Here is a 25,560-nt window from a genome sequence, read left to right as displayed (position 1 = left end):
AAGAAAATTAACAAACACAAAGCAATAGCATCAACATCAACCAAAAAGATGACCACACAAAAACTCCAACTGAAGGTCACCGACAGCAAGACCAAAGGTAGATAAATTCATCAAGAAGAGGAAAAACCAGTGCAAAAAGGCTGAAAATTCCAAAAACCAGAATACCTCTTCTCTTCAAAAGGATCACAACTCTGCACCAGCAGGAGAACAAAACTGGATGGAGAATGAGTTTGGCAAATTGACAGAAGTAGCCTTAAGAAGGTAGGTAATAACAAACTCCTACAAGTTAAAGGAACATGTTCTAACCCAATGCAAGAAGCTAAGAACCTTGAAAAAAGGTTAAAGGAATTGCTAAGTAGAATTACTATAGGGAATCCATGAGCCCCACACATTGGGTGCCAGAATGCAGGAATCCATGAGCCCCACATTGGGCACCAGAATGTAGGGAGCCAGCCTTACATCACCCATGGATGCTCCAAGTTCAGTGGTGACAAAGGAATGAGAAAAAGACAGATTAAGAGAGATAGTGGGACCAGGGGGGCATCACTTTATTACTCTGAAGGAGGCAGTGAAGGCCCCAAGTTCTGATCATCCACACTGTTTATTGATTACAATCACTTTGACCTATAGGGTAGGGGTAGAGTGATGGTGGAGTGAATCAGTGAGCTGGAAGTGATCAGTGAGCTGGAACTGGTGCATCATCCTAAGGATTGATAACAGGGCTGTTTGGGAGTTTTACAAAACAAGAGCATTTGGTTATCTTTAGCTTATTATCTATGTACAGCTGGTGGAACACGGACCTTACAAGAAGCCTACAAGTCTGGCTATGTCATAGTGCTACAAAGGGGTTTTACGTCCTTGAGCACAATGTTTATAGTAACAGAGCCTAAGTTACCCTGCATCAGAACATGAGGCATGAAGAGGTCCTCCTCCTCAGAGGCCTCCTGTGACCTTTTGCAGTTTGTTGTTCCTTGTTTATATGTTACTCCTAACCAATTTAGTTAGGCACTCTGTAAGTCCTTTCTCCTTTGCTGCTTTTTCCAAAAAATAACCAATTTAAAGAAGAACATAAATGGCCTGATGGAGTGGAAAAACACAGCACAAGAACTTCGTAAAGCATTCACAAGTATCAATACCCAAATAAATCAAGCAGAAGAAAGGATATCAGAGACTGAAGATCAACTTAATGAAATAAAGCATGAAGACAAGATTGGAAAAAAATGAATAAAGAAGAATGAACAAAGCCTCCAAGAAATATGGGACTATGTGAAAAGACCAAACCTACATTTGATTGGTATACCTGAAAGTGACAGGGAGAATGGAACCAAATTGGAAAACATACTACAGGATATTATCCAGGAGAACTTTCCCAACCTAGCAAGGCAGGCCAACATTCAAATTCAGGAAATACAGAGAACACTACAAATATATTCCTTGAAAAGGGCAACCCCAAGACACAAAATTGTCAGATTTACCAAGGTTGAAATAAAGAAAAAAATGTTAAGGGCAGCCAGAAAGAAAGGTTGGGTTGCCCACAAAGGGAAGCCCATCAGACTAACAGCAGATATTTCTGCAGAAACCTTACAAGTAAGAAGAGAGTGGGGACCAATGTTCAATATTCTTAAAGAATTTTCAACCCAGAATTTCATATCCAGCCAAACTAACCTTCATAAGTAAAGGAGAAATAAAATCCTTTACAGGAAAGCAATTTCTGAGAGATTTTGTCACCAACAGGCCTGAATTACAAGAGCTCCTGAAGGAAGCACTAAATATGGAAAGGAAAAACTGGTACAAGCCGCTGCAAAAACAAACCAAAATGTAAAGACCATTGACACTATGAAGAAACTACATCAACTAATGGGCAAAATATCCAGCTAGTATCATAATGACTGGATCAGATTCACACATAACAATATTAATCTTGGATGTAAATGGGCCAAATGCCCCAATTAAAAGACGCAGACAGGCAAATTAGATAAAGAGTTAAGACCCATCGGTGTGCTATATTCAGGAGACCCATCTCATATGCAAAGACACACATAGGCTCAAAATAAAGGGATGGAGGAAGATTTACCAAGCAGAAAAAAGCAGAGATAGCAATCCTAGTCTCTGGTAAAACAGACTTTAAACCAACAAAGATCAAAAAAGACAAGAAGGAGCATTACATAATGCTAAAGGGATAGATGCAACAAGAAGAGCTAACTATCCTAAATATATATACACCTAATACAGAAGCACCCAGATTCATGAAGCAAGTTCTTAGAGACCTACGAAGAGACTTAGATTCCCACAAAACAATAGTGGGAGACTTTAATACCCCACTGTCAATATTAGAAAGATCAATGAGACAGAGAATTAAATGATATTCAAGACTTGAACTCAGCTCTGAACCAAGAGGACCTAATAGACATCTACAGAACTCTCTATCACAAATCAACAGAATATACATTCTTCTCAGCACCACATAGCACTCATTGTAAAATCAACCACATAATTGGAAGTATAACGCTTCTTAGCAAATGCAAGAGAATAGAAATCATAACAACACACTCTCTCAGATCACAGTGCAATCAAATTAGAACTCAGGATTAAGACATTCACTCAAAACTGCACAACGACTTGGAAACTGAATAACCTGTTCCTGAATGACTACTGGATAAATAATGAAATTAAGGCAGAAATAAATAAGTTCTTTGAAGCCAATGAGAACCAAAATACAATGTACCAGAATCTCTGGAAAAGCACTGTTTAGAGGGAAATTTATAGCACTAAATGCCCACAGGAGAAAGGGGGAAAGATCGAAAATCAACACCCTAACATCACAATTAAAAGAACTAGAGAAGCAAGAGCAAACAAATTCAAAAGCTAGCAGAAGACAAGAAATAACTAAGATCAGAGCAGAACTAAAGGAGATACAGATGTAGAAAATGCTTCAAAAATAAATGAATACAGGAGCTGGTTTTTGAAAAGATTAACAAAATAGATAGACCACTAGCCAGACTAATAAAGAAGAAAAGAGAGAAGAATCAAATAGACACAACAAAAAAAGGAATAGAGGAGATTGCCACTAATCCCACAGAAATACAAACTACCATCAGAGAATACTATATACACCTCTACTCAATTAAACTAGAAAATCTAGAAGAAATGGGCAAAGTCCTCGACACATACAACCTCCCAAGACTAAACCAGGAAGAAGATGAATCCCTGAATAGACCAGTAAAAAAATTCTGAAATGAGGCAGTAATTAATAGACTACCAACCAAAAAAAAGCCCAGGACCAGATAAATTCACAGCCAAATTCTCCCAGAGGTACAAAGAGGAGCTGGTACCATTCCTTCCAAAACTATTCCAAACAATAGATAAAGAGGAACTCCTCCCTAACTCATTATATGAGGCCTCATCCTGATACTAAAACCTGACAGAGACATGATAAAAAAAGAAAATTTGAGGTCAATATTCCTGATAAACATTGATGCAAAAATCCTCAATGAAATACTGGCAAACAGAATCCAGCAGCACATCAAAAAACTTATCCACCACGATCAAATCGGCTTCATCCCTGGGATGCAAGGCTGGTTCAACATACACAAATCAATAAACATAATCCATCGCATAAACAGAATCAATGGCAAAAACCACATGAGTATCTCAATAGATGCAGAGAAAGCCTTAAATAAAGTTCAACACTTTTTCATGCTAAAAACACTCAATGAACTAGGTATTGATGGAACATATCTCAAAATAATAAGAACTATTTATGACCAACCCACAGCCAATATCATACTAACTGGACAAAAGCTGGGAGCATTCCCTTTGAAAACCAGCACAAGACAAGGATGCCCTCTCTCACAACTCCTATTCAACCTAATATTGGAAGTTCTGGCCAGGGTAATCAGGCAAGAGAAAGAAGAAAGGGTATTCAAATAGGAAGAGAGGAAGTCAAATTGTCTCTGTTTGCAAATGACACGATTGTGTATTTAGAAAACCCCGTTGTCTCAGCCCAAAAACTTCTTAAGCTGATAAGCAACTTCAGCAAAGTCTCAGGATACAAAATCAATGTGCACAAATCACAAGCATTCCTATACACCAATAATAGAGAGTCAAATCATGAGCAAACTCCCGTTCACAATTGCTGCAAAGGGAATAGAATACCTAGGAAAACAGCTTACAAGGGATGTGAAGGACTTCTTCAAGGATAATAAAAACACTGCTCAAGGAAATAAGGGAAGACACAAACAAATGGAGAAACATTCCATACTCATGGATAGGAAGAATCAATATCATGAAAATGGCCATACTATCCAAAGTAATTTATAGATCCAATGCTATTCCCATCAAGCTACCATTGACTTTCCTCACGGAATTACAAAAAAACTACTTTATATTTAATATGGAACCACAAAAGAGCCCATATAGCCAAGACAATTCTAAGCAAAAAAAATACAAAGCTGAAGGCATCATGCTACCTGACTTTAAACTATACTACAATGCTACAGTAACTTAAACAGCATAGTACTAGTACCAAAACAGATACATAGATCAATGGAACAGAACAGAGGCCTCAGAAATAACACCACACATTTACAACCATCTGATCTTTGACAAACCTGACAAAAACAAGCAATGGGGAAAGGATTTCCTATTTAATAAATGGTGTTGGAAAAACTGGCTAGCCATATACAGAAAACTGAAACTGTATTCCTTCCTTACACCTTATGCAAAAATTATCTCAAGATGGATTAAAGACTTAAATGGATTAAAGACTTAAATTAAAGAATTAAAACCCAAAAAACCATAAATGAAAACCTAGGTGATATCATTCAGGACATAAGCATGGACAAAGGCTTCACGATTAAAACACCAAAAGCAATTACAACAAAGCCAAAATTGACAAATGGGATCTAATTAAGTTAAAGAGTTTCTGCACAGCAAAAGAAACAATCATTACAGTGAACAAACAACCTACAGAATGGGAGAAAATTTTTGCAATCTATTCGTCTGACAAAGGGCTAATATCCAGAATCTGAAAGAACTTATACAGGTTTACAAGAAATAAGCAAACAACCCCATCAGAAAGTGGGTGAAGGATATGAACAGACACTTCTCAAAAAAAGACATTTATGCTGCCAGAAAACCTATGAAAAAAAGCTCATTATCACTGGTCATTAGGGAAATACAAATCAAAAGCACAATGAGATACCATCTCATGCCATTTAGAATGGCAACCATTAAAAAGTCAGGAAACAACAGATGCTGGAGAGGATGTTGAGAAATAGGAATGCTTTTATACTGTTGCTGGCAGTGTAAATTAGTTCAACCATTGTGGAAGACAGTGTGGTGATTCCTCAAGGATCTAGAACCAGAAATACCATTTGACCCAGCAATCCCAGTACTGAGTATATACCCAAAGGATTATAAATCATGCTACTATAAAGACACATGCACATGTGTGTTTATTGCAGCACTGTTCATAATAGTAAAGACTTCAAACCCCCCAGATATCCATCAACGATAGACTGGATAAAGAAAATGTGGCACATATACACCATGGAATACTATGCAGCCATGAAAAGGATGAGTTCACGTCCTTTGCAGGGACATGGATGAAGCTGGAAGCCATCATTCTCAGCAAACTCACACAGGAACAGAAAACCAAACACCACGTGTTCTCACTCAGAAGTGGGAGTTGAACAATGAGAACACATGGGCACAAAGAGGGGAACATCACACACCAGGCCTGTGGGTTTAGGGGACAGATAGCATTAGGAGAAATACCTAATTTAGATGATGGGTTGATGGGTGCAGCAAATGACCATGGCAAATATATACCTATGTAAAAAACCTGTATGTTCTGCACATGTATCCCAGAATTTGAAGTATAATTTTTTAAAGTAGCTATTGAAAATGAATGTATGCAGCTTAAAGTACACAAAATTTCAATTATTAAATAAAATCTCATTTTATTCCAATGTACTGATAGACACTATTCACAAATATACCAGTAATATAGGTTTTAGCATTCAAATTGTAAGAGAAGCATCTCTGGGAATACCTTACGTAGAAGAAATAACAGTGTTGAGTCAGAAACAAGTTGAGTTCAATGCTCTATTAAGAAGAAACAACTTACAGAAAAATAATTTTTAAGTAATTTTTGGAAAGATATAGTAAATATAAAAAAGGAATACAAATGTGAAAAATGTCAACATACTTAATTCTGAACTAATTAAAAGTAAAACAATGCAGGTAGAATCATAGACATGGTTTCTGAATTCAGAAATTATAAACATTGGAAATCACTCTGATATCGATAGAATAATTGATGAAAAAAATAAGAAAATGGAAAGCTAGAGTACTGGAAAATCAAATGTAGGAAGGAAAAAACATAAAGAGTACTCTGAATCCTAAATGATTTATACAAATTTCCTTTTTTAGTCTTTTGAGTAATATAAAAAATAATGTGAATATATTGTTATATATGTTCTATTTACTTTAAAATTATTTAAATGTACTCTCTCATGATCTTTTTTTTTTTTTTTTACATTTTCCAAACTTTATTTTAGGTTAAGGGGAACATGTGCAGGTTTGTTATATAAGTAAATTACATGTCACAAGGGTTTGGTGTACAGATTATTTTGTCACCCAGGTAATGAGCATCATATCAATAAGTGGTTTTTCTGTCTTCACCCTCCTCCCACCCACAACCCTTGAGTCAGCCCTGGTATCTGTTTCCTTTTTTGCGTCCATATATACTCAATATTTAGTTCCCATTTATAAGTGAGAATATGCGGTATTTCGTTTTCTGTGCCTACATTACTTCACTTAAGATAATGCCCTCCAGCTCCATCTCCGTTGCTGCAAAGGACATGATCTCATTCTTTTTTATTATTTTTCATTACTACATATTTAATATTCTACATGCACATCATAGAATATTACATAGTTGCCATAAAAAACAATGCGATCGTGTCCTCAGTGGTAGACTTTATTCAATTTACTATTGATGGGCATTTAGGTTGATTCCATGTCTTTGCTATTGTAAATAGTGCTTTGATGAAAATACGCATGCATATGTCTTTATGGTAGAATGATTTATATTCCTTTGGGTATACACCCAACAATGGGATTGCTAGATCAAATGGTCATTTTGTTTTAAGTTCTTTGAGAAATCGTCAAACTGCTTTCCACAATGACTAAACTATTTACATTTCCATCAACAGTGTTTAAGTGTTCGCTTTTCTCCAAAACCTCACCAGCATCTGTTATTTTTTGACTTAATAATAGACATTCTGACTGGTGTGAGATGGTATCTTATTGTTTATTTTATTTGCATGCTTTCCTCCCTCTTAAATCAAGGAGGAAACTCTTTCTCAGAATCTCCTCCAGCAGAGTCCTTTACCGGTTCCAGTGGCCAGAACTGGGTCATAAGTTCATGTCCTAGCTGCAAAAGAAATTCGGATAGTGACTATATGACATTTCTAGTCTCTGATGCAGGGCAGGTTCTGCTGGCAAATAAGTAAGGTAGTTGCATGGGAAATAGCCATGGCTACTTTGGCAGATTACTTTTCAAGGTCCTTAGTCTCTAACGTTCAAATTCTCTGACAGCTTAGTCATGGAGTTATGCCTATATGATACACCAGTTAGGGTATCAACAGTCTAAGGCCAAACTATGTAAAAGTACAGTCAGATCCCTGCAGATGGAAAATATTTGAAATAATACTAATAAGTAACTACAACAATTTTAAAAATACAATTTAGAAAACAATACAGTATAACAACTCTTTACAAAACATTTACATTATATTAGGTGTTTACATTGTATTAGGTATTTCAAGTAACCTAGAGTTAAAGTGCACAGGAGGATGTGTGTAGGTTATGTGCAACTACTATACCATTTTGCAAGAACTGGAGCCTCAGTGAATTTTTTTATATCCATGAAGGTCATGGAACCAATTTCCCCAAGGGCACTGAGCAATGATTGTACATAAATATTAATATTCAGAAAGCCCAATATAACAAGTAATAACTTTTTCAATGAAACGTAGCCAGAAAACAATGAGCCTGACGTACTTGTCTGTATGTCCTTTTATATGCATACATACATATGCATGTATTAAAGGAATCTTTTAGAGAAGAAACTTTAAGAGTTATCTTTAAGAGTTCTAAAACAGCTTAACTTGGCTGAACGATTTTTTCAGTAGCATTCAACATCCCTTCATGAGTATATAATGTAGGTTGCAATATGTTCTAATGAAAATGTGCATATTAGTAACTGATTATGTTTCACATAACCTTTTGATTGGACTGTTGCATGCATTCTAGGATCTTCAGCTTTGGCATAGTAGCATCCCCCAGAATTAATGTCATTGTTCTTGCTGAGAAGGTACCTTTTCCCCTACAAAGAGCTCAAAAGGCCTGTCAAGCATGATTATATCTTTGCTGTGTTATCATTAGTTAGGATTGCACAATAATTTTCAGTCAGTAGAAAATTCGTGTACAGCATGAATGAATAATTGGTTCTGGTTATAAACTCAAGAAGACTATATGGAGAGTAAGGAAATTCAGTCTTCTCCTCCATCTAATTAGACCCTCATTTAAAGCAGTAGTGCAATATTTGTCCTATAGCCAGTTGCTGTTAGTAAGGTACAATTTTACAATTTAATCATTCTATTTTCTTTAACAAGTACCCCTTGCTATACAAACAAGATGTATTCTTAAATGGTTACTCATGAGGTTATTTCATTGTACAGAATCTTTTTTTTTGTATTGTGCATTAAATTAGAGATAATTATAGGAAAGAAAACTTTTTCAATAAGATATCATAAGATTAACCTAAACTGTTCAATGTTGAATATCTAAAAGGAAAAAAAAATTGCTAAGGAAATACTCAAAATACGTGACAGCTTAATGCAAAATGTGTATTTTCAATGTTTATCCTAATAATTTAAATAGTGCAAGGAGGAATACCTTAATTGATAAACATTAACAAACTGGTCTCAAAAATTAGGTTTTCCAAATATTCTTTTACAAAATAATAGATGTTTAATTTGGTCACATATCCTTTTGGAAGATGCCAGAAGCCAGTTTGGCTTTTTGTTGTTGTTCTTGGAGGACGTTGAGTTGAAATGCTGAAAAGTACATCAAAATCACAGCTGTGACATTGGTTTAAGATATAGTATTAACTAAAGAAAATGTTTTATATAAAACATTTGATTATAGAAATTATGTTTCATCTGCCATCAGACACTAGGAATTTAATATTTCCTGGTTTATAACAACAATAAGTTATGCTTCCTCATAATGAGGTGTTCCTGAAGTTTGCTTTTGTGTGTGTGTGTGTGTGTGTGTATGTGTGTGTGTGTGAGAGAGAGAGAGAGAGAGAGAGAGACCGAGTTTCATCCTTGTTGCCCAGACTGAAGTGCAGTGGTACAATCTCAGCTCACTGCAGCCTCCTCCTCCTGAGTTCAAGTGATGCTCCTGCCTTAGCCTCCCAAGTAGCTGAGATTACAGGCGTCCACCACCATGCCTGTCTAATTTTTTGTATTTTAAGTAGAGACAGCGTTTCACCATGTTGGCCAGGCTGGTCTCAAACTCCTGACCTCAGGTGATCTGCCCACCTCAGCCTCCCAAAGTGCTGGGATTACGGGTGTGAGCCATTGCGCCCAGCCTGAGTTTGCATTTTTAAAGAATACGAATTCCTGGGCCTTGCAGTCTTCAGTAACTGTGCTGTAAAGAGCAATTTATTTCTAAAATTTTGTAATATGCCGCTTATTCAAAGAGATGAATTAATAACAAAAGAAGGACATGATTATGTGATAAAATTGGCAGGTCTAAATCATAAAATGCAAATGTCCATTAAACATGGGACACAGACTAAGCAAAATGAAAAAATTGTTTTTTAAAGTTTCAATAAGAGAGGGACATCAGACAGCAACAACTGAGAGATGTTTTTCTGTCCTTGTGCCATGAATAGCCAGTAATTGGGAAGAGTGAGAACATTTGAAAACAAATTAAAAACCAGAATTCATAAGCCCATGCCAAAAATTTGCAGAATCCTGAGTCAGCAAATCCAAGTTACTGCACTGGGAATTTATGGGAAAACAACATTCCAGCCAAATTTATGTGGCTTCAGAGGATATCGTACAATTAAATAGATAAAACCTCTGAATCTGATAGAAAGAAAATAATAGATTGTACAATTTTATCAAAGTGACAGACGTATCAAAATATTGCATAAATTCCATCACTGCTTCAACTGGAATCTTTTCCAGCTTTGCAATTGGATAAATGCTGTAAAGTGATAGCATGATAGGAAGGACTTAATTTTAATAACTACAACCAAAATGACAGCATTGAGAACAAATGTCCCTGGATTCCAGCAGTGTTCCTCATTATTTGAAATAAGGATTTCAAACAATATATAAACATAAATAGTTATCTAGTGGCAATTTTATAATGATAAATATTCTCAATCCTTAATTTATCTGTTATATCTATATTCAAGGGTTTGAAAACTTAAATATTCTTAGACTTTAAGAACAAGTATAGACCAGGGTTGAGAGACTATGTCTTGTCCAAATCTGGCATGTCTGCTTTTGTAAATAAAGCTTTGTTGGAACAAAACAGTGTCTATTTGTTAATGTATCATCTATGGCTTTTTATATTACAATATCAGAATTGAGTAATTGAGATAGAGACCATATGGACTGCAGAGCCTGAAACATTTGCATTGTGGCCCTTTGCAGAGAATGTTTGCTGACTTGTGGCATAGAATATAGTGAACTGTACAGCACATTTTTTAAAATAAAAACATTCATGTTTAAGCAATGGTCAAGCCAGACAAAACAGGCCAGATTCAGATGGATGGCCAGTTCTGGGAAAAAGAGATGAAGATCCTGTGTCACTGTCAATGATTTTGTGTGATATGGAGCAAGTCACCAGTTCTCCTCTAGCAAGAAGGAAGTCTCTCCCTTTGCTGAGGTTACAGTGCATAAGGCCAAATGGCAAAAACACATCATCTTTAAGAAGAATGTGACACTGAGCCAGAGAACTATTTCCAAAATAATCATATATGCAAGGAGAACCTGAAGTGAATATTGGGAGCAGAGGTACAGAGGCTAACAGGTCAGACTTTCAAGCAGACAAATCAGGATGATCTAATCTAATTTAAAAACTCATAATAACCTACTTAAATATACCTAGGCCTGTGTTTTCACAAACTAAGTATGTCTATGATTTCATAGACTGAGATACACAAAATGTATCCTCTGCAAAATGAAGTTTTGGTAGAAAAACTTCTGGTAAACTATGCTTCTAGTCTAAGAAATGTCCAGCAAGAAAGAAAAAAAGAAAAAGTTCCTTGGTTACATAACAGGAAATAGTCTAAACTATTTCCATCTGTTAGAGATTCACAATGAACATTTGTATATTTTGTCTGAGAAGTCCTGCCAATAAGAAGTCTAACATTTTTTTCAGCAAGATTTGCCAAAATGTACTGCCCATCTGAAATGTTTTAAAAATCATGCAACACCTATAAATCCTTTAAAAAAACTTTAGAAAACACTTTCTCAGACAATCTCTAAAGCTTTTTCAAACTCTGGAAGTTTTCCCTAAGTATTTTAGTAGCTAACACAGAGAGTATTTACTATGCGTCAGGTACTATTTACATGGTTTACCTATATAGTAACTATTTTAATCGTAATAATAACCCTATAACTTAGGTATTTTTATTATCATTCTTACATTATAGATGACAAAACTGAGGTTCAAAGATGTTATTTAGCTTGTTCAAAGTCAAACAGCTAGTGAGTGATGGAACCAGGATTCAGACCCAGGTAGTCTGAGTCCAGGGTCCATGGTCTTAACTACTATAAATGTACAGTTTTGTTGTTGCTTTTCAGATATTCAGAGAGGTTAAAACCACCTAAACATCTCACTTAATATTTCTTTTATTTATTATTTGAATTTTTTTAAAATCTATTATTGGAAATGTCAGGAAGTTAACACAAGGTTCGAACACACAGAGTTTCGTGCACTTTGTCCTTATCTGCCTTTAGCTGCCATGCATATTTCACGATAAGTGACCTAATGTATGTTCATTATAGTATCCATTAAAATAGGCCTATCCGGATTTCTTCTTGACCGCTGTTAATTAATTGTAGCTGCCTCCTTGGCAACTATCAATTAATTATAGATGTCTGATAGAAATTGAGTGGTTTCTCTTTGTAAATATTCTAGAATTCCAACTTCTTACTGGTAGAGAATCATTTGTTCATGCCTGTGTGAGTGTCCTCATTTAACCATCACCAGCTGAGAAGCTATTTATGTTGTGAATAACATTGGCAAGTTACTTTCTCTCATGGACTTTAAATCTAGCAGGGGCGGGGGTGGGGGGAACAACAACTAAACAAATAAAAACTAAGATATTTTCAGTGGTGTTAATAAGAAAATAAATAGGGTAATACATAAAATGAAGGCAGGAAGGATAGTTAATTTTGGTTGGTGGAAAATGGACTAACATGAGCTGAGATGAGGAAAAGGGACTATGAAAAGATTTACAGGAAGAACATTGCAGGCAAGAGAAACAGCAATAATAAAAGTAATGATTTAGAAATTGTACACATTTTTACAATTTTACACATATAATGTGACTATAGATTGGTAAATACTATTTAATACATCCATTTTCATTAGAACTTTCGCCTTAAGATAACTAAGTTAACCTGCAAATGAGTCTAAATAATCAGCAAGATATTTGATTCAGAGGGATGAAATTCAAATTGTTAGCATTACTGATGGAGAATGTGTGCCAAACTTGTGATCAAGTCCTAGTATTTGCTCCCTGACCTACGGTAGTAATCATATCTTCAAGTTCAGCTGTTTTTATAGGGAAATCAGACTGATGGACTTCCATGTTGGAAGAGGGAGACAGGCTCCAGACCTACACATGCTTGCTTTCACAAAGAAGGAGTAGAGCCAATGAGTGCATTTCTCAAGTAGGCTAGTTTGCATAGCTAAGGGAAAACCACGTGGGAACCCACCTAGTAGAGTAAGGAGGTAACACATGGAGGTAAGATGCTCACTTTTCTGACAATCAGTAAAGAGAGGAGATATTTGACAATGTCTGGAGACATTCTGATGGTGACAAGTGAAGGGTGCTACTGATATCTGGTGGGTATACTGGATGCTACTAAACATCTTAGAGTGCACAAGATAGTCCCCCACAACAAACAAGTATCCCATACAAAATGTTAGTTATGCCAAGGTTGAGAAACACTACATCCCAGAAGTTTTCTTTTCCAGTCATGAGGGTAGGACAATAGTCTTTCCTGCAACATACTCTAATGGGAATTTTTAGAACTTATTGACTTTGGACCAAAATCTTTTACAGCCTTTGAGGATGTATTACATATATAATATTATGTGCATAACACTGTCTCAAGCTACAATCTCAAAAAAATCAGTTGATTATATCTCAACTTTAGAAATACTCTTTCAGTATTTTCATTATTTCTTTTTACATTTGCAAGTACTGACTTTTACAAGTTTCTCTAAAACCCAGCCCAAATGTCACTTCTTAAAATTATTCCTAATTACTGAACTGTTAGTTATTCCTTCTTCTGTGTTCCTATAGCAATTTATACATACATTTATCGTGGCACTTATCACTCTATGAAGTAATTATTCATTTAAAGGTCGTTCCCATTTAGAAAATAAGCCGTTCAGAGTAGAAGCTGTGTAGGATGTGCTAAACATCTTACAATGCACACAATAGCCATCTATGCCAAAGAATTAACCAGTCCAAAATGTCAGTACTGCTGAGGCTGAGAAACCCTGTGTCGCTGGAATCTTTGTAACAAGTGCCCACAGGGCACCTACCATAAAGAAGCACATTATGGGAATGAATGAATGATTGCTCACAAAGAGCATTAACATAAAAATACCATGAGTTCCATTTTATTTTTCTGAGAAAAATAAAATACTTGTTTGTTTGCTCATGAAATTAAAACCCTGTTCATATGTTCATTGAAAAGGAACATTTTTTGGACAGTTTGACAGAATGATTATAGTTTAGCAACTGGCACATGAACAAGAAAAGTAATAGACTGTGTTATGGACTGTCTAAAATCTTGTGGGTAAGTGAGGACAGTCAAACTTAGAAAAGTAAAATATAACAAATAATACTTAATCACATCTCTAAAAGCGGAAATAAGAATATAATATTTTTAAAGGTATAAAATGTAGGGAAACAGTGAAAGACTTCAAAAATGGAAAATGTAATGGCAGAATGAAACCATAGTGATAATTAAAAACTGATAGAAACTAGGGTCATAAATAAAATGAGATAAAATTAAAATGAAACAAATGGTATTTTAAATAAAATAAACTTCAGGAAATGGGCTATAAAACCCCATGGGAAAGCTTTTCTTTCCCCCGGAACCAACAAAAGAAAAGAATTGTTGCCCATTCAAAAGAATGTCAAAGGAATAGTAGGAAGCTATATTATAAATTTTAAAATATAGTTTCCAGAGCATGAAGTTATAAACCAAAGGTTTCAAAAGCAATAGAAAAAAGACTTGGCCGGGCACCGTGACTCACACCTGCAATCCCAGGTCTTTGGGAGGCCGAGGTGGGTGGATCACCTGAGATCAGGAGTTTGAGACCAGCCCGGCCAACGTGGCAAAACGCCATCTATACTAAAAATACAAATAGCTGGGCACATGGTGGCAGGTGCCTGTAATCCAGCTACTTGGGAGGCTGAGGCAGGAGAATTGCTTAAACCTGGGAGGCGGAGGTTGCAGTGAGCCGAGATCGCCCCATTGCACTTCAGCGTGGGAGACAAGAGTGAAACTCCGTCTCAAAAAAAAAAAAAGAAAAAAGACTTAGAGGTGGGACAGAGTGTACCTTTCTTCCCACAAAATGAATCGATCAATTTAAACTACACTACTATAAAGGTAAGAAATAATTTTTTTATATACATTGTCTTGGCCAGACAATATCTAGCGAGTAGAGAGCGGTCTGAGTGCCACCAGGCCCTCAGACATAGGAAATGTTTCAGGCTCTGCAGTCACCTACTCAGTTCCGTGGTTGTAATTCAAAAGCAGCCAAATGTATTTGCTAGATACATTAGCAAATAAATATGGCTGTGTTCCAATAAAACTTTATTTACAAAAACAAGAATGCAAAGAGGGAAGATGGCGGACGAGGAGAAGCCGCCGCCCAGCTGGGAGAAGCGCGGAAGCCGCAGCTCAGGTCGAGTGTACTACTTCAACCACATCGCTGACGTCAGCAATGGGAGCGGCCTAGCGACAACAGCAGGAGTGGCGGCAAAAACGGGCAGGGGGAGCCCGCCAGGGTCTGCTGCTCACACCTGCTGGGGGAGCACAGCCAGTCAAGGCCCTCATCCCCGCGGCAGATCACCTGGACCAAGGAGGAGGCCCTGGAGCTGATCAGCGGCTACATCCAGAAAATCAAGTCGGAAGAGGAGGACTTTGAGTCTCTGCCCTCACAATTCAGCGACTGCAGCTCGGCCAAGGCCAGGGGAGACCTGGGTGCTTTCAGCAAAGGTCAGATGCAGAAGCCATTTGAAGACGCCTCGTTTGTACTGCGGACTGGGGAGACGAGCGGGACAGTGTTCTCGGATTCCGACATCCACATCATTCTCCGTTCGGAGTGAGGGTAGGGCGCTCAGGCCTGGCCTCGGGGCGGGGCATGGCGGCTGGGCCCTCTGGCTTCCCGGCTGCCAGTCGCCTGTGGCCAAACCCTCCACTCCCTGCCGCCTTTGCACAATATTTATTGTTCCCAAAATGACTGGGAGGGAGTCTTTCCGGATTGGGGGCCCAGGGGTCCCCACTGCCAGTCCATCCCCAGACTCTCCCTTAAGGAATTGACTTCAGCAGGGGTGGCAGGCTCCCAGACCCAGGGCAGTGTGGTGGAAGGGGTGTTCCAAAGAGAAGGCCTGGTCAGCAGAGCTGCCCCGTGACCCTCAGGTCCTGGAGGCAGACGCGAGGGCCCACAGTTGTTTCTCGTTGGGCCACGCTCCTCTGTTGCGCAAAAGCAAACACTCGTGCCGCCTAGCTGTGGGGACCCTGAGCAACGGTGCAGCACCCTTTGACCCCAGTTAAACCCAGAACCACTTAAAAAAAAAAAAAAAAAAAAGAGTGTCAGATTTGGGCCTGCTCTGTTTTGGAAAATAAACATTGACAATTTTTAGTAGGTCTAAATTGAATAATCAGTGTGTTTAGAAGTCTGGAAACACTATTATACCAGGGATTTAAGAGATCATTAATATTTAGCCTTTAAAAAGATAAGTCTTATTACTAATAAAATATTTTTTTAAGACACAGGCATAAAATATCACTCAGTTCTTCTTTTAATAAAATTAGTTTTGTCTTGGGCCTCCACCACAGGGCTGGCAAAAAAATCTATTCTCGGTTTTATATCAAACCTTCCTTGGACATCAATGAGAACTGCAGAATTTATAGAATCCCAGAAATTGCTGATAGGCTTCTAGTCTTTAGCTCATTATGGTTCTCACTAGAATACATGTTGTCCAGAACTGTATGGTCAAGTCAAATGCAAGTGTCCCTACTGTTCCTATGAGCATTTCTTATTCACTTGCCACACTTGGCCACTTGATCCTTCACCTGAGCCCCCAATACTTTGGTGCTCATTGTTTGTTTGTTGGATATGTGGTCTCAGAGTAAGGTTTGAGAGAATCTTACTTCATATTCCCAGGCTCAGAAGACAATCTAATTCTCTCTTCATGGGGCCCACCTATTACCCAATCCCCTTTCCCTAGAAGCGCTTATTCAGTGGTATACATTTAGTGAGAGGTGTAGCAGATGTTCTTACAAGCATTTGTCAAGATTTTACAACCATCTTTGGACTGCTGGTGGTCCCACACAAGACGTTCTGGGCATCTTAAAACGTATTTTAAGATCTAGGTGGAGAAAGGAGGCTGATAGATTTGAAAAATCTAACAATTCATGAAAGCGTGTGGTAAACTCCAAGTAAATCATGCAAAAGGAAGAAAATGGAATGTGGGTTAAAAGGGAGAGTTCCTTTTCCGGTAGTGTAGATAAGAAGATTCTATTCCTGAGTCTATTTCCAGTGAAGACTTTTTGCCTCAGCTCCAGACACAGATAACACACAAACACACACACACACACATTTTTTCCTAATATATCTTGCATTCACCTCAAAGCCAATGTAGTATTTAAAATACAATACATTACATTCAACCTATCTCCACCTTAGATTTATTCCATTATAATATTCTTACACTCTTATTCAACTGAGAGACTATCTTTTAATTTTTCCCTCTCCTTTACTTCTGACATCCAGTCATCATCATAAATCAAGTCATGTCTTTCGCCAAAGCATCTCTCCTATCTGCCACCACATTATTCATATTGCTATTGCCTTATTTCTGGCCCCAATTATATCCCACATGAATTTCAAGACAGTCTGTTATCTGGCCTTAGGGCTAGCACATCTTCTCCCCATTCCCCACATCATTCCAAGCTGCTGATGTAAGCTTTCTAAAATAAAAACCTCGTATCTTTTTCCTACCTAAAACTTAAAGCCTTCCATTGCCTTCAAGCTAAAACTCAAATTCCTTGGCTTGATACAGGAGATGACCTCATGATCTAGTGTCTAGCTACATATTATTTCTTATTTTCTACTATTTTTCATATTTCTTCTTACATTAATTCTTACTACTCTTACTAACCTGCAAGTCCTTGAATGGGCCGTGATCTCTTCCATCCTACCTCTTTGACATTTTCTCCTGAAATGGCCATCTCCCCTGATTCTTTAACCTCATCTGCTTCTCCAAAGTAAAGCTTCAGTAAAGCCTTCTGTTTTCTATTCCCACCTCCACCAAGGCTGAAAAAGTACCTCTTCTCTTTGTCCTCTAGCAATCTACACATATGATTTTTTATGACAAATACCCTGTCAGGTAGAAATCATTCATTTGTAATTTCTCTCAAGATTATGAACTGCTTAATACTGGGGACAACACCTTTCATCTTTATAACCCTAAAACCTGGGAGAAAATAGGAAATTAATATATTTTTGTTATTGTATAAATAATTTTGAGTGATAAATAGGTAAAAGCATATTGAATAGAAGAAAGAGCATTAGCAAAAGCTTAAAACTTGTAAAACTACTCATCTCAAAATCACCACTAATCTCCATGTTGTCTAATTAAGTGGTCAGTTCTCAGATCATCAGTGGCTTTTGTCACAATTGGTCATAGTAGCCACCTAGAAATACTAGTCTTACTTGGCTTCCAGGACTTTACACTCTTCTGATTTTTTTCTTCTACATCCCTAGTCACTTTTCAGTTTTATTTATTCTTCATATCCATTTAGACATCATTTCATCTGCATTTATGCCCTTGATGATCTTATATCCTCAAGACCTCACAATAGTATCTTTCTTCATCTGTTATAGGTAAATGCACAAACTGGCTCAGCTGGAAAGACTTGACCTAGGCAATAATGAATTCAGTGAGCTGACAAGCCACCTCTATGCTACCATGCTCAAATTATGATGTCTTTCCTAGACGTCTTTCCTGATCTCTAGGCTTGTTTGTACAACTGCATGAGTAACATCTCTAGTTGGCTCTAGAGTAGAGATTTCCAACTGAGCACATAAAACTGAACTTCCAGTCTACCCAAAACCCTGCTCTACCTGGTCTTCCTCATCAGTCACTTGCAGCTGCATCCTTCATAGAATAAGAAAAATGGATGTGGTCCAAGCCACCATCACCTCTTATTTGACTTACTACCTTAGCCTCCTATTTGATCTTCCTGCTTCTACTGTTGTCCCCCTCACTCTGTTTATAGGCCTGGAATCACAGACATTCTTTTAAAACAAATCGTTTCAGAGACATCTTTCATAAAAACCTTTCAGTGACCCCCATCCTACTCAGAATCAAAGCCAAAGTCTGTACATTGTGCTGTAAGTTCCCATATTATGCAACTCCCCATTACATCATCTCTTTACTCCTCCCTCACTCTCTTTTTTTAGCCATACTGGTCTCCTAGGATGTCTTCAAGCAAGCAAAATGGCCCTGCTTTAGAATCTCCATATTAGCATGCTTCTTCATTTCTTTTCAGGCTTGGCTCAAATTTCATCTTCTCATTGAGGACTTACCTGATCACCCTACTAAAAATTAAATCCTTATGTGAATTCTCCCTATCTACCTCTTCTGCTTAACTTTTCTCCATAGCACTTGTAACCTTTTAATATGTTATTTTATTTTATTATTTTGTTTACTCTAATTCTTCCCTACTGGAAGTAAAGTCCTTTGAGGTAGGAATTTTTATCTGTTTTGTTCACTGCTGTACCCCAGATCAGCGCATAATACTTTCTCAATAATAGTTTCTGAGTGAAGAAAGATTACATACTTTTTTTTGCGTTTCTGAGTGTCTGATAGTTTCTGGATTGCAGTAGTATTTCACTTAAAGTTCATAAAAGCCCTTTAAGGTAATTTCTACATCCATTTTAAATGTGATAAAACTAAAATTTCTGAGATTTCAGTCAGTGGCATCTCAAGAATTCCTGTATAGGCAGAACTTAAGGAGAGAATTCTGATTAGTGGGGAAGATAAAAAAAATCTTTCAGAAAAACACTATCTTTTCTCATATTGTACTTTTACTTGAGAGTGCTTTGAGAAATGCTGACTGCATATGGAGTACACTTGGGTTCCCTGAACCTTTGACACCAACTCTTGCCTAAGGTTTGTGTATTAGTCTGTTTTCATGCTGCTATAAAGAACTGCTCCAGACTGAGTAATTTATAAAGAAAAGTTGACTCACAGTTCCACATGGCTGGGCAGGATTTAAGAAATTTAAAATCATGGCAGAAGGGGAAGCAGGCACATCTTACGTGGCAGCAGGCAAGAGAGAGCATGTAAAGGAGGAACTGTCAAGCCTTACAAAACTATCAGATCTCATGAGAACTCATCTACTTTCATGAGAAAAGCATGGGAGAAATCACCCCCATGATCCAATGACCTCTCACCAGGTCCCTCCCTCAATGTAGGGATTATGGGATTGCAAGTCAAGATGAGATTTGGGTGGGGACACAGAGCCAAACCATAGCAGCCTGACAACTATTCATTGCTGTAGCAGCTTTCAAGTCAATATGTTTGGGAGACAATGACTGTAATTTGTCTATAACAGAAGTTCATTTAAGGGAGTAGAAAATAATAAGACTGATGATGAAATTGTGCCATATTATGAGGTTTTTGAACGGTTTGCTGAGAATTGGTTTCGGCCATTGACTTCCAAACCTGTGGTGACCCTTAAAAATATTGAAGTGGGGCCCCACCCTACACCTCCCACTGGTACAGCTATTTAATAAGCTTCTTGGATTTTTGTTAAGCAGCCAGCCCTTCCTGCCAACCATATTGGCATTTGTGAAAAGATGCTGTAGATTATGGTAAACTACTAAAGGTTTTCAGATGGCAGTTTGCATAGGTTTTATGTATTTGAGATTTACTTCTTGCTGAAGAGTACCCCTATACAATCAGGTAAATCTGACAGGAAGGTGGTTGGAATGTCTTTTAGAGCAATGTATCATGCACTGCCTCACAATAGCATTTTTCTCCATCTATTATAGGTCAATGCACAAACTGGCCCAGTTGGAAAGACTTGACCTAGGCAATAATGAATTCAGTGAGCTGGTAAGCAAATGCATGTTCTAAACTTGATAAATATACTCCAGGAGATGATTTCTTTTGCTCTGTCTTTGTAAACCAAGGTATTAACTCGATTGCACATTTGCATTTGTTAAATGTAAAAATAAAAATCTGGGAGTTAATATTAGCTTTCACTTTTTGAAAAAAATAATGAGATCAAGCCAGATGCAAATTGACAGTTTTGAACATCAACTATGTTGCAGGTACCACGTTTAGTATGTTACATGTGCTATCTCATTTCATCCTGATTAGACATGTTGCCATTTTAACTTTATGAAAATGAGCTTAAAATGGTCACCATCATACATAGCTATTATGTGGCTGAACAGGGATTAAACCCAGACTTGATTAACTGCAAAGACCATACCTGAAAAACCTGCTTTTGGAGGCTTCTCGGTGCCATCACATGAGAGAAGCAAGTCACCAATGGCATTCTGGTTCTTACCGTACTGAAAATGTCTTTCCAGTGAACACATATTACTACCTCACTGCTAGCAAGACTGGCAGAATTCTGCCTGCTCCTTTTAAACATCCATTTTCTTCAAAATTTGCCTAAAGACCAAAATCTCAAATGCAAATCAGAAAGCAAATACTTCCTTCCAAGACAACTCAGCTTTCTCTATCCAGAAGTCTTCCACTTGAATATCTTCAAATTTCAAAAAATTCAATTCCTCTAAAGTGTATTTTAAGTATTTTAAAATTAAAACATTTAAATAAGAAATCCATTCCCTGTCCCGGGTCTGTTACTAGCTATGTGACTTTGTGCAAGTTGCATAACCTCTTTTAGCCTCATTTTCCTCATGTGTAAAATGGGGATTATAATGCTCTCCCTCACACAGGGCTTGTGTGAGAATTAAATGAGATAATGTATGTACAGGATCTGGCAAAAGTTAATCTAATAAATGCCAGTGTGCAAGCGTGAAAGGGTTTAACTCAAACTGTCTTTTGAATGCACAAAGAAAATTAATTTGTTTTACTTCAACCATAGCTAATCTGATCATTACTCCAGCCACCATCAGTTGTTTATTAAGGATAAAAATCGACTTTTATTCTTCTGTGATTAAGTTTATCTGATTTAAGAAATTAGATAGTCTCTTCATGTTGTGTTCGTCTTTCTTGCATAAAAATTCCTAGTCTCTCATGTTCCTCTCTCCATCCCCTGCTTTCCTCCCTAAGATGGAACTTAGATATGTGCAGAGGAAGCCAGGTTTCTTTGTGACCTGAGCGAAAGGCACTCTCTGCCTCAGGCTGGTTTTCAGAAGTAGGATGGCAGTATATGCTGGTTTCTGGGCTGCTGTCTGCAGCTGATGCTGCCTCCTGTGTGAAATTGTCAGTTCTGAATCCGCAGTCAGGTCTTTAGGCCCAGGGACAACTCTCTAAGGAGCATTGGTCATCTTCCTCTTTGGGCATTGCCACACTCAGCTCTCACTGGCTATGAATGAATGAGACTGTGCCCTGTCCTCCCTCCAGCACAGGATAAGCAGTCCATCCCCAGTTTGTGTTGTGAAGGGCCCTCACCAGCCATGACCCCAGTAGTGGCCCCATGGCATGTCTGCTGGCTCTGAGAGTCCGTATAACATACAAACTGAGAGACGCCCAGTAAAGCTGAACTCCAGAGACTTCTTTACCTGTCAGATTACACAGTCAATTTACTCTGCTTTGGATGCACCCAGGGTTGTTACAAAGCAGTTTGCCAAGTAGCCTCAACACAGATATTAAGGCAATAGAACCTCATACATACATAGCCTAATGCGCCTCAGGAATTTTTAAAGGGGATATTTATTAATGCAGGTAGAGAGATTGGTGAGGGTGATAACTAACAGATGGTGGCAAAACTAGTAGTTTTATACTCACTATTTTATGAATCAGTTGTTAAGGATCTAAGATCTGCGCACACTTCAGGAAACATTCAGTATGTTAAATGAATTTCAATTCCATCAGGTATATTAGTCTGCAAGTGTTTCATATGAATATATGTGAATCGGTATTTTGCTGTAAAGATCTGGGTCAACCACAATGAACAGGGTGGGTTTATTTTTCAAAACTAGATGTACTAAAAGTAAATTTTAAATTATTTTAATAATGTATGATTTGTGCTATCTAAGAAATCCTCTGTGCAGAAATAACTTTTATTTTATGATATGCCAGTATTTTATGGTGGCATAAAATAAGTCTCTTTTTTCTTCTACTTTTGCATTTGTTCTAGGAGGCTTTATTTGGTAGTGCTTAGGTATTTGAAGGGTGTAACTGTGTAACTTCTTGTTTCTGATATTACTCACTTTTAATCATAGTTTGACTATTATTAGTCATATGCATGGAACTGTTGTTGGAACAGCAACAACTTTTTTTTTTGCCTTTTTGCTAGTATGTTTCTTCTGAGTTGTTCTTTTATTTATAAGCAGAGGGAATATGTGGGTCATGATGCTCTGTGCTTGAAAATTCATGTAGTTCTTGGCAGTTAAGATGTTTGAGTTGTTCAGCAATTGATATTGAAGGTTAGTCTTCTAATACATGTCATGCTTAGGTATGTGAGACAGGTGGCGTTGTCCTGTCATTAGGTGACCAGTCATGGGCATGGGAGCAAGAGGATGCTTAGGAAGAATTAAGCTTGCCTTAAAGTGAAACCAGTTGAACACTTGCTTTCACTTCATTTTGACATATTCTTTAGTATTTTTTTTTTTGCAGTGAGTATTGTGATTGCAAAATAATTGGTTCTCTGAATGGGACTGTTTGTCCAGAATCGCACATGTGTAGCATACCCAACTGAATGCTACTTCTGTACATGTCTTCAGATTTATATATACTGTACATGGAACAGCAACAACTTTTAATGAGAAAATAAGAGACTCTGCTCTCATAAGAGGCCTCTAGAAGCAATGTCATGTGGAGGAGAGATCAAATTCTCTTCTGTAGCTAGATGTTGACACCATAGGATAATACCATTACATGATTTGTTTTTGCATGACATGGTAAAGAGACAATGTAGATAGATGACTATAATTTTAAAAATAAAATCTGAAGTCCTAATGAGAACTGAAGATGGCTTCCTTGAGAAGCAATGTAAATGTCTCAAATAAGATTCAGAGTAGAACTATCTACTTATGGGAGCATTTATAATAATGGAAAATTCTAAACAAAGGGAATTATTTTATAATTTTAACAGCCGTCATCCCCAGAAGATATTGGGCAAAGTTCTGAGAACATAATAAATATTTTATGGGGTTTTTTTTGTTTCTTTCATGAATTGTTTTGCTCAACATAAAATTAATTAATATTCATTTTTTTAAAAAATTAGAAAGCTAAAAAGTGAAAAAATGAAAGTAAGGATCTTTCATGATCTCATCCTATATATAACCATTATTAATATTTTTTGGTATATTCTTCCCCTCACTCCCATTGTCTTTTAATGAAGTAAAACAAGTATTATTTGGGGTCAGCTCAAAGATGAAACACTATTAGGCTGATATATGGAAACAGGTAACATTAACCCTTAAAGATCATCTGTGTACTCTGAGTGGAACAGGCTTCTGTGTCACAGAATAATTAGGAACTCCCAACTTTTGCAGAACAGTCAGGGAGAGTAAAACAGATTCCTTGACTACCATCAGGCTAGAAAGCCCTATGGTAGGAACATTTTTCAGGTGTATATATGTCTATCCAATGAACTAAAAGTCTGTATTTGTCCTAAACTGGTAGAAGAAATAATGGATCCCCCCTCAAAGCACATCACCATGCATGAGAAATATACAGGAAAATGGAGGAGATTGTGCAGCAGAGCTTGAAAGATGAAGGGATCATCCTCTTTGCTGACTGTGGCCAACCCTCTCCTAATCTAGACCCAGCTTCGAGCTGCAAGCCTCCTTCACTGCCTCTCTCCTCCCCTCCCTGTGCTGGAAAGAAGAGGGCTATTCTATAAAGGAGATTGTCACTCTGGGCCCCAACAACTCTGCCATGGGAACCTTCATCAGAAGAGTCAATCCTAAGAAACAAAATGTACTTTTTTGTAAGCCAGAAGGAAAGAAGATCCCAGCCCAGAGGAGACTAACAAACTAAGTGGGAAGTAGTCTATATGTGGTTTAGAGTTCAGGAATTCAAAAAAAGCAGCACAGGCAGGGACCAACTGACTACAGAGTGACAATGGGTAGCAGGGAAGGAAGGCAGGGAGTACGATGGCTGTTGTAGCAGCAGCTCCCCTTATGTGAAATTCGCTTGTCTTTGCCCCCACCAAAGGACTCCTAAAAAGAATAACTGGAGAGTGCTATTTCAAGAAGGACCCAGTTTCCTTATCCTGTGCTGTTCAAGCAGAGTACTTGAATAGATTTAAAATTGTACTATAAGTATGGCATAATACATACTGGTTATATGTGTCTACACAGATATTTCTACCTACCAAATTGGAATTACAGTGGTCATACTATTTTATTTTAAAACATGGTTATCAAATTCAAATAATTAGATGCCTTACAGACATTATAATTTATAACCTTTCTTTGTAGTTAAACTAGAAAGACTGCCAAATAATAGATACAAAATAAACACAAAATTAAGACCTGAGTTTAAAAGAAAAAAATGAAATCAAAGAGGCTTGATATTTTATTATATCAATGTTTTTCATTTAAAAAGATAATAAAATTTATTATAAAATTAAGAGGTATAGTTAAGTGTGGAGGAAAAAAAGGTGAAACACAAAATATGGTCAACAAGTAATTGGGGTAATTTATAGAGTGGTGTTCCTAATGGAATGTTAATTTCTGGGTTAGAGAAGTGATTTGATTAACATAAGGAGAACATTAAAAACTTTACACCTGAAATTCTCTTGTAGCTTTGGGGCTAGGGTTGCTAGTAAT

At 37.3% G+C, this 25,560-nt stretch overlaps 1 protein-coding gene and 1 pseudogene across 8 annotated transcripts in view; both read left to right on the top strand.

Moving 5' to 3' along the window:
• The window catches only part of LRRC7 (leucine rich repeat containing 7), a 579,044-nt gene that overhangs the window by 357,541 nt on the left and 195,943 nt on the right, over nt 1-25,560 (top strand). For all 8 annotated transcript variants that reach the window (XM_037739858.1, XM_037739854.1, XM_037739849.1 and 5 more), the window contains exon 8: nt 20,635-20,698. In XM_037739858.1, the coding sequence (XP_037595786.1) occupies nt 20,635-20,698 (64 nt within the window). The remainder of the gene's footprint in view (nt 1-20,634; nt 20,699-25,560) is intronic.
• LOC108306966 lies at nt 15,194-16,641 on the top strand (annotated as a pseudogene).

This window comes from Cebus imitator, unplaced genomic scaffold (genome assembly GCF_001604975.1).
Source record: "Cebus imitator isolate Cc_AM_T3 unplaced genomic scaffold, Cebus_imitator-1.0 Scaffold3, whole genome shotgun sequence".
NCBI lineage: Eukaryota > Metazoa > Chordata > Mammalia > Primates > Cebidae > Cebus > Cebus imitator.
Note: the sequence above shows the minus strand (reverse complement) of the source record. Positions and strands in the feature narration are given on the sequence as shown.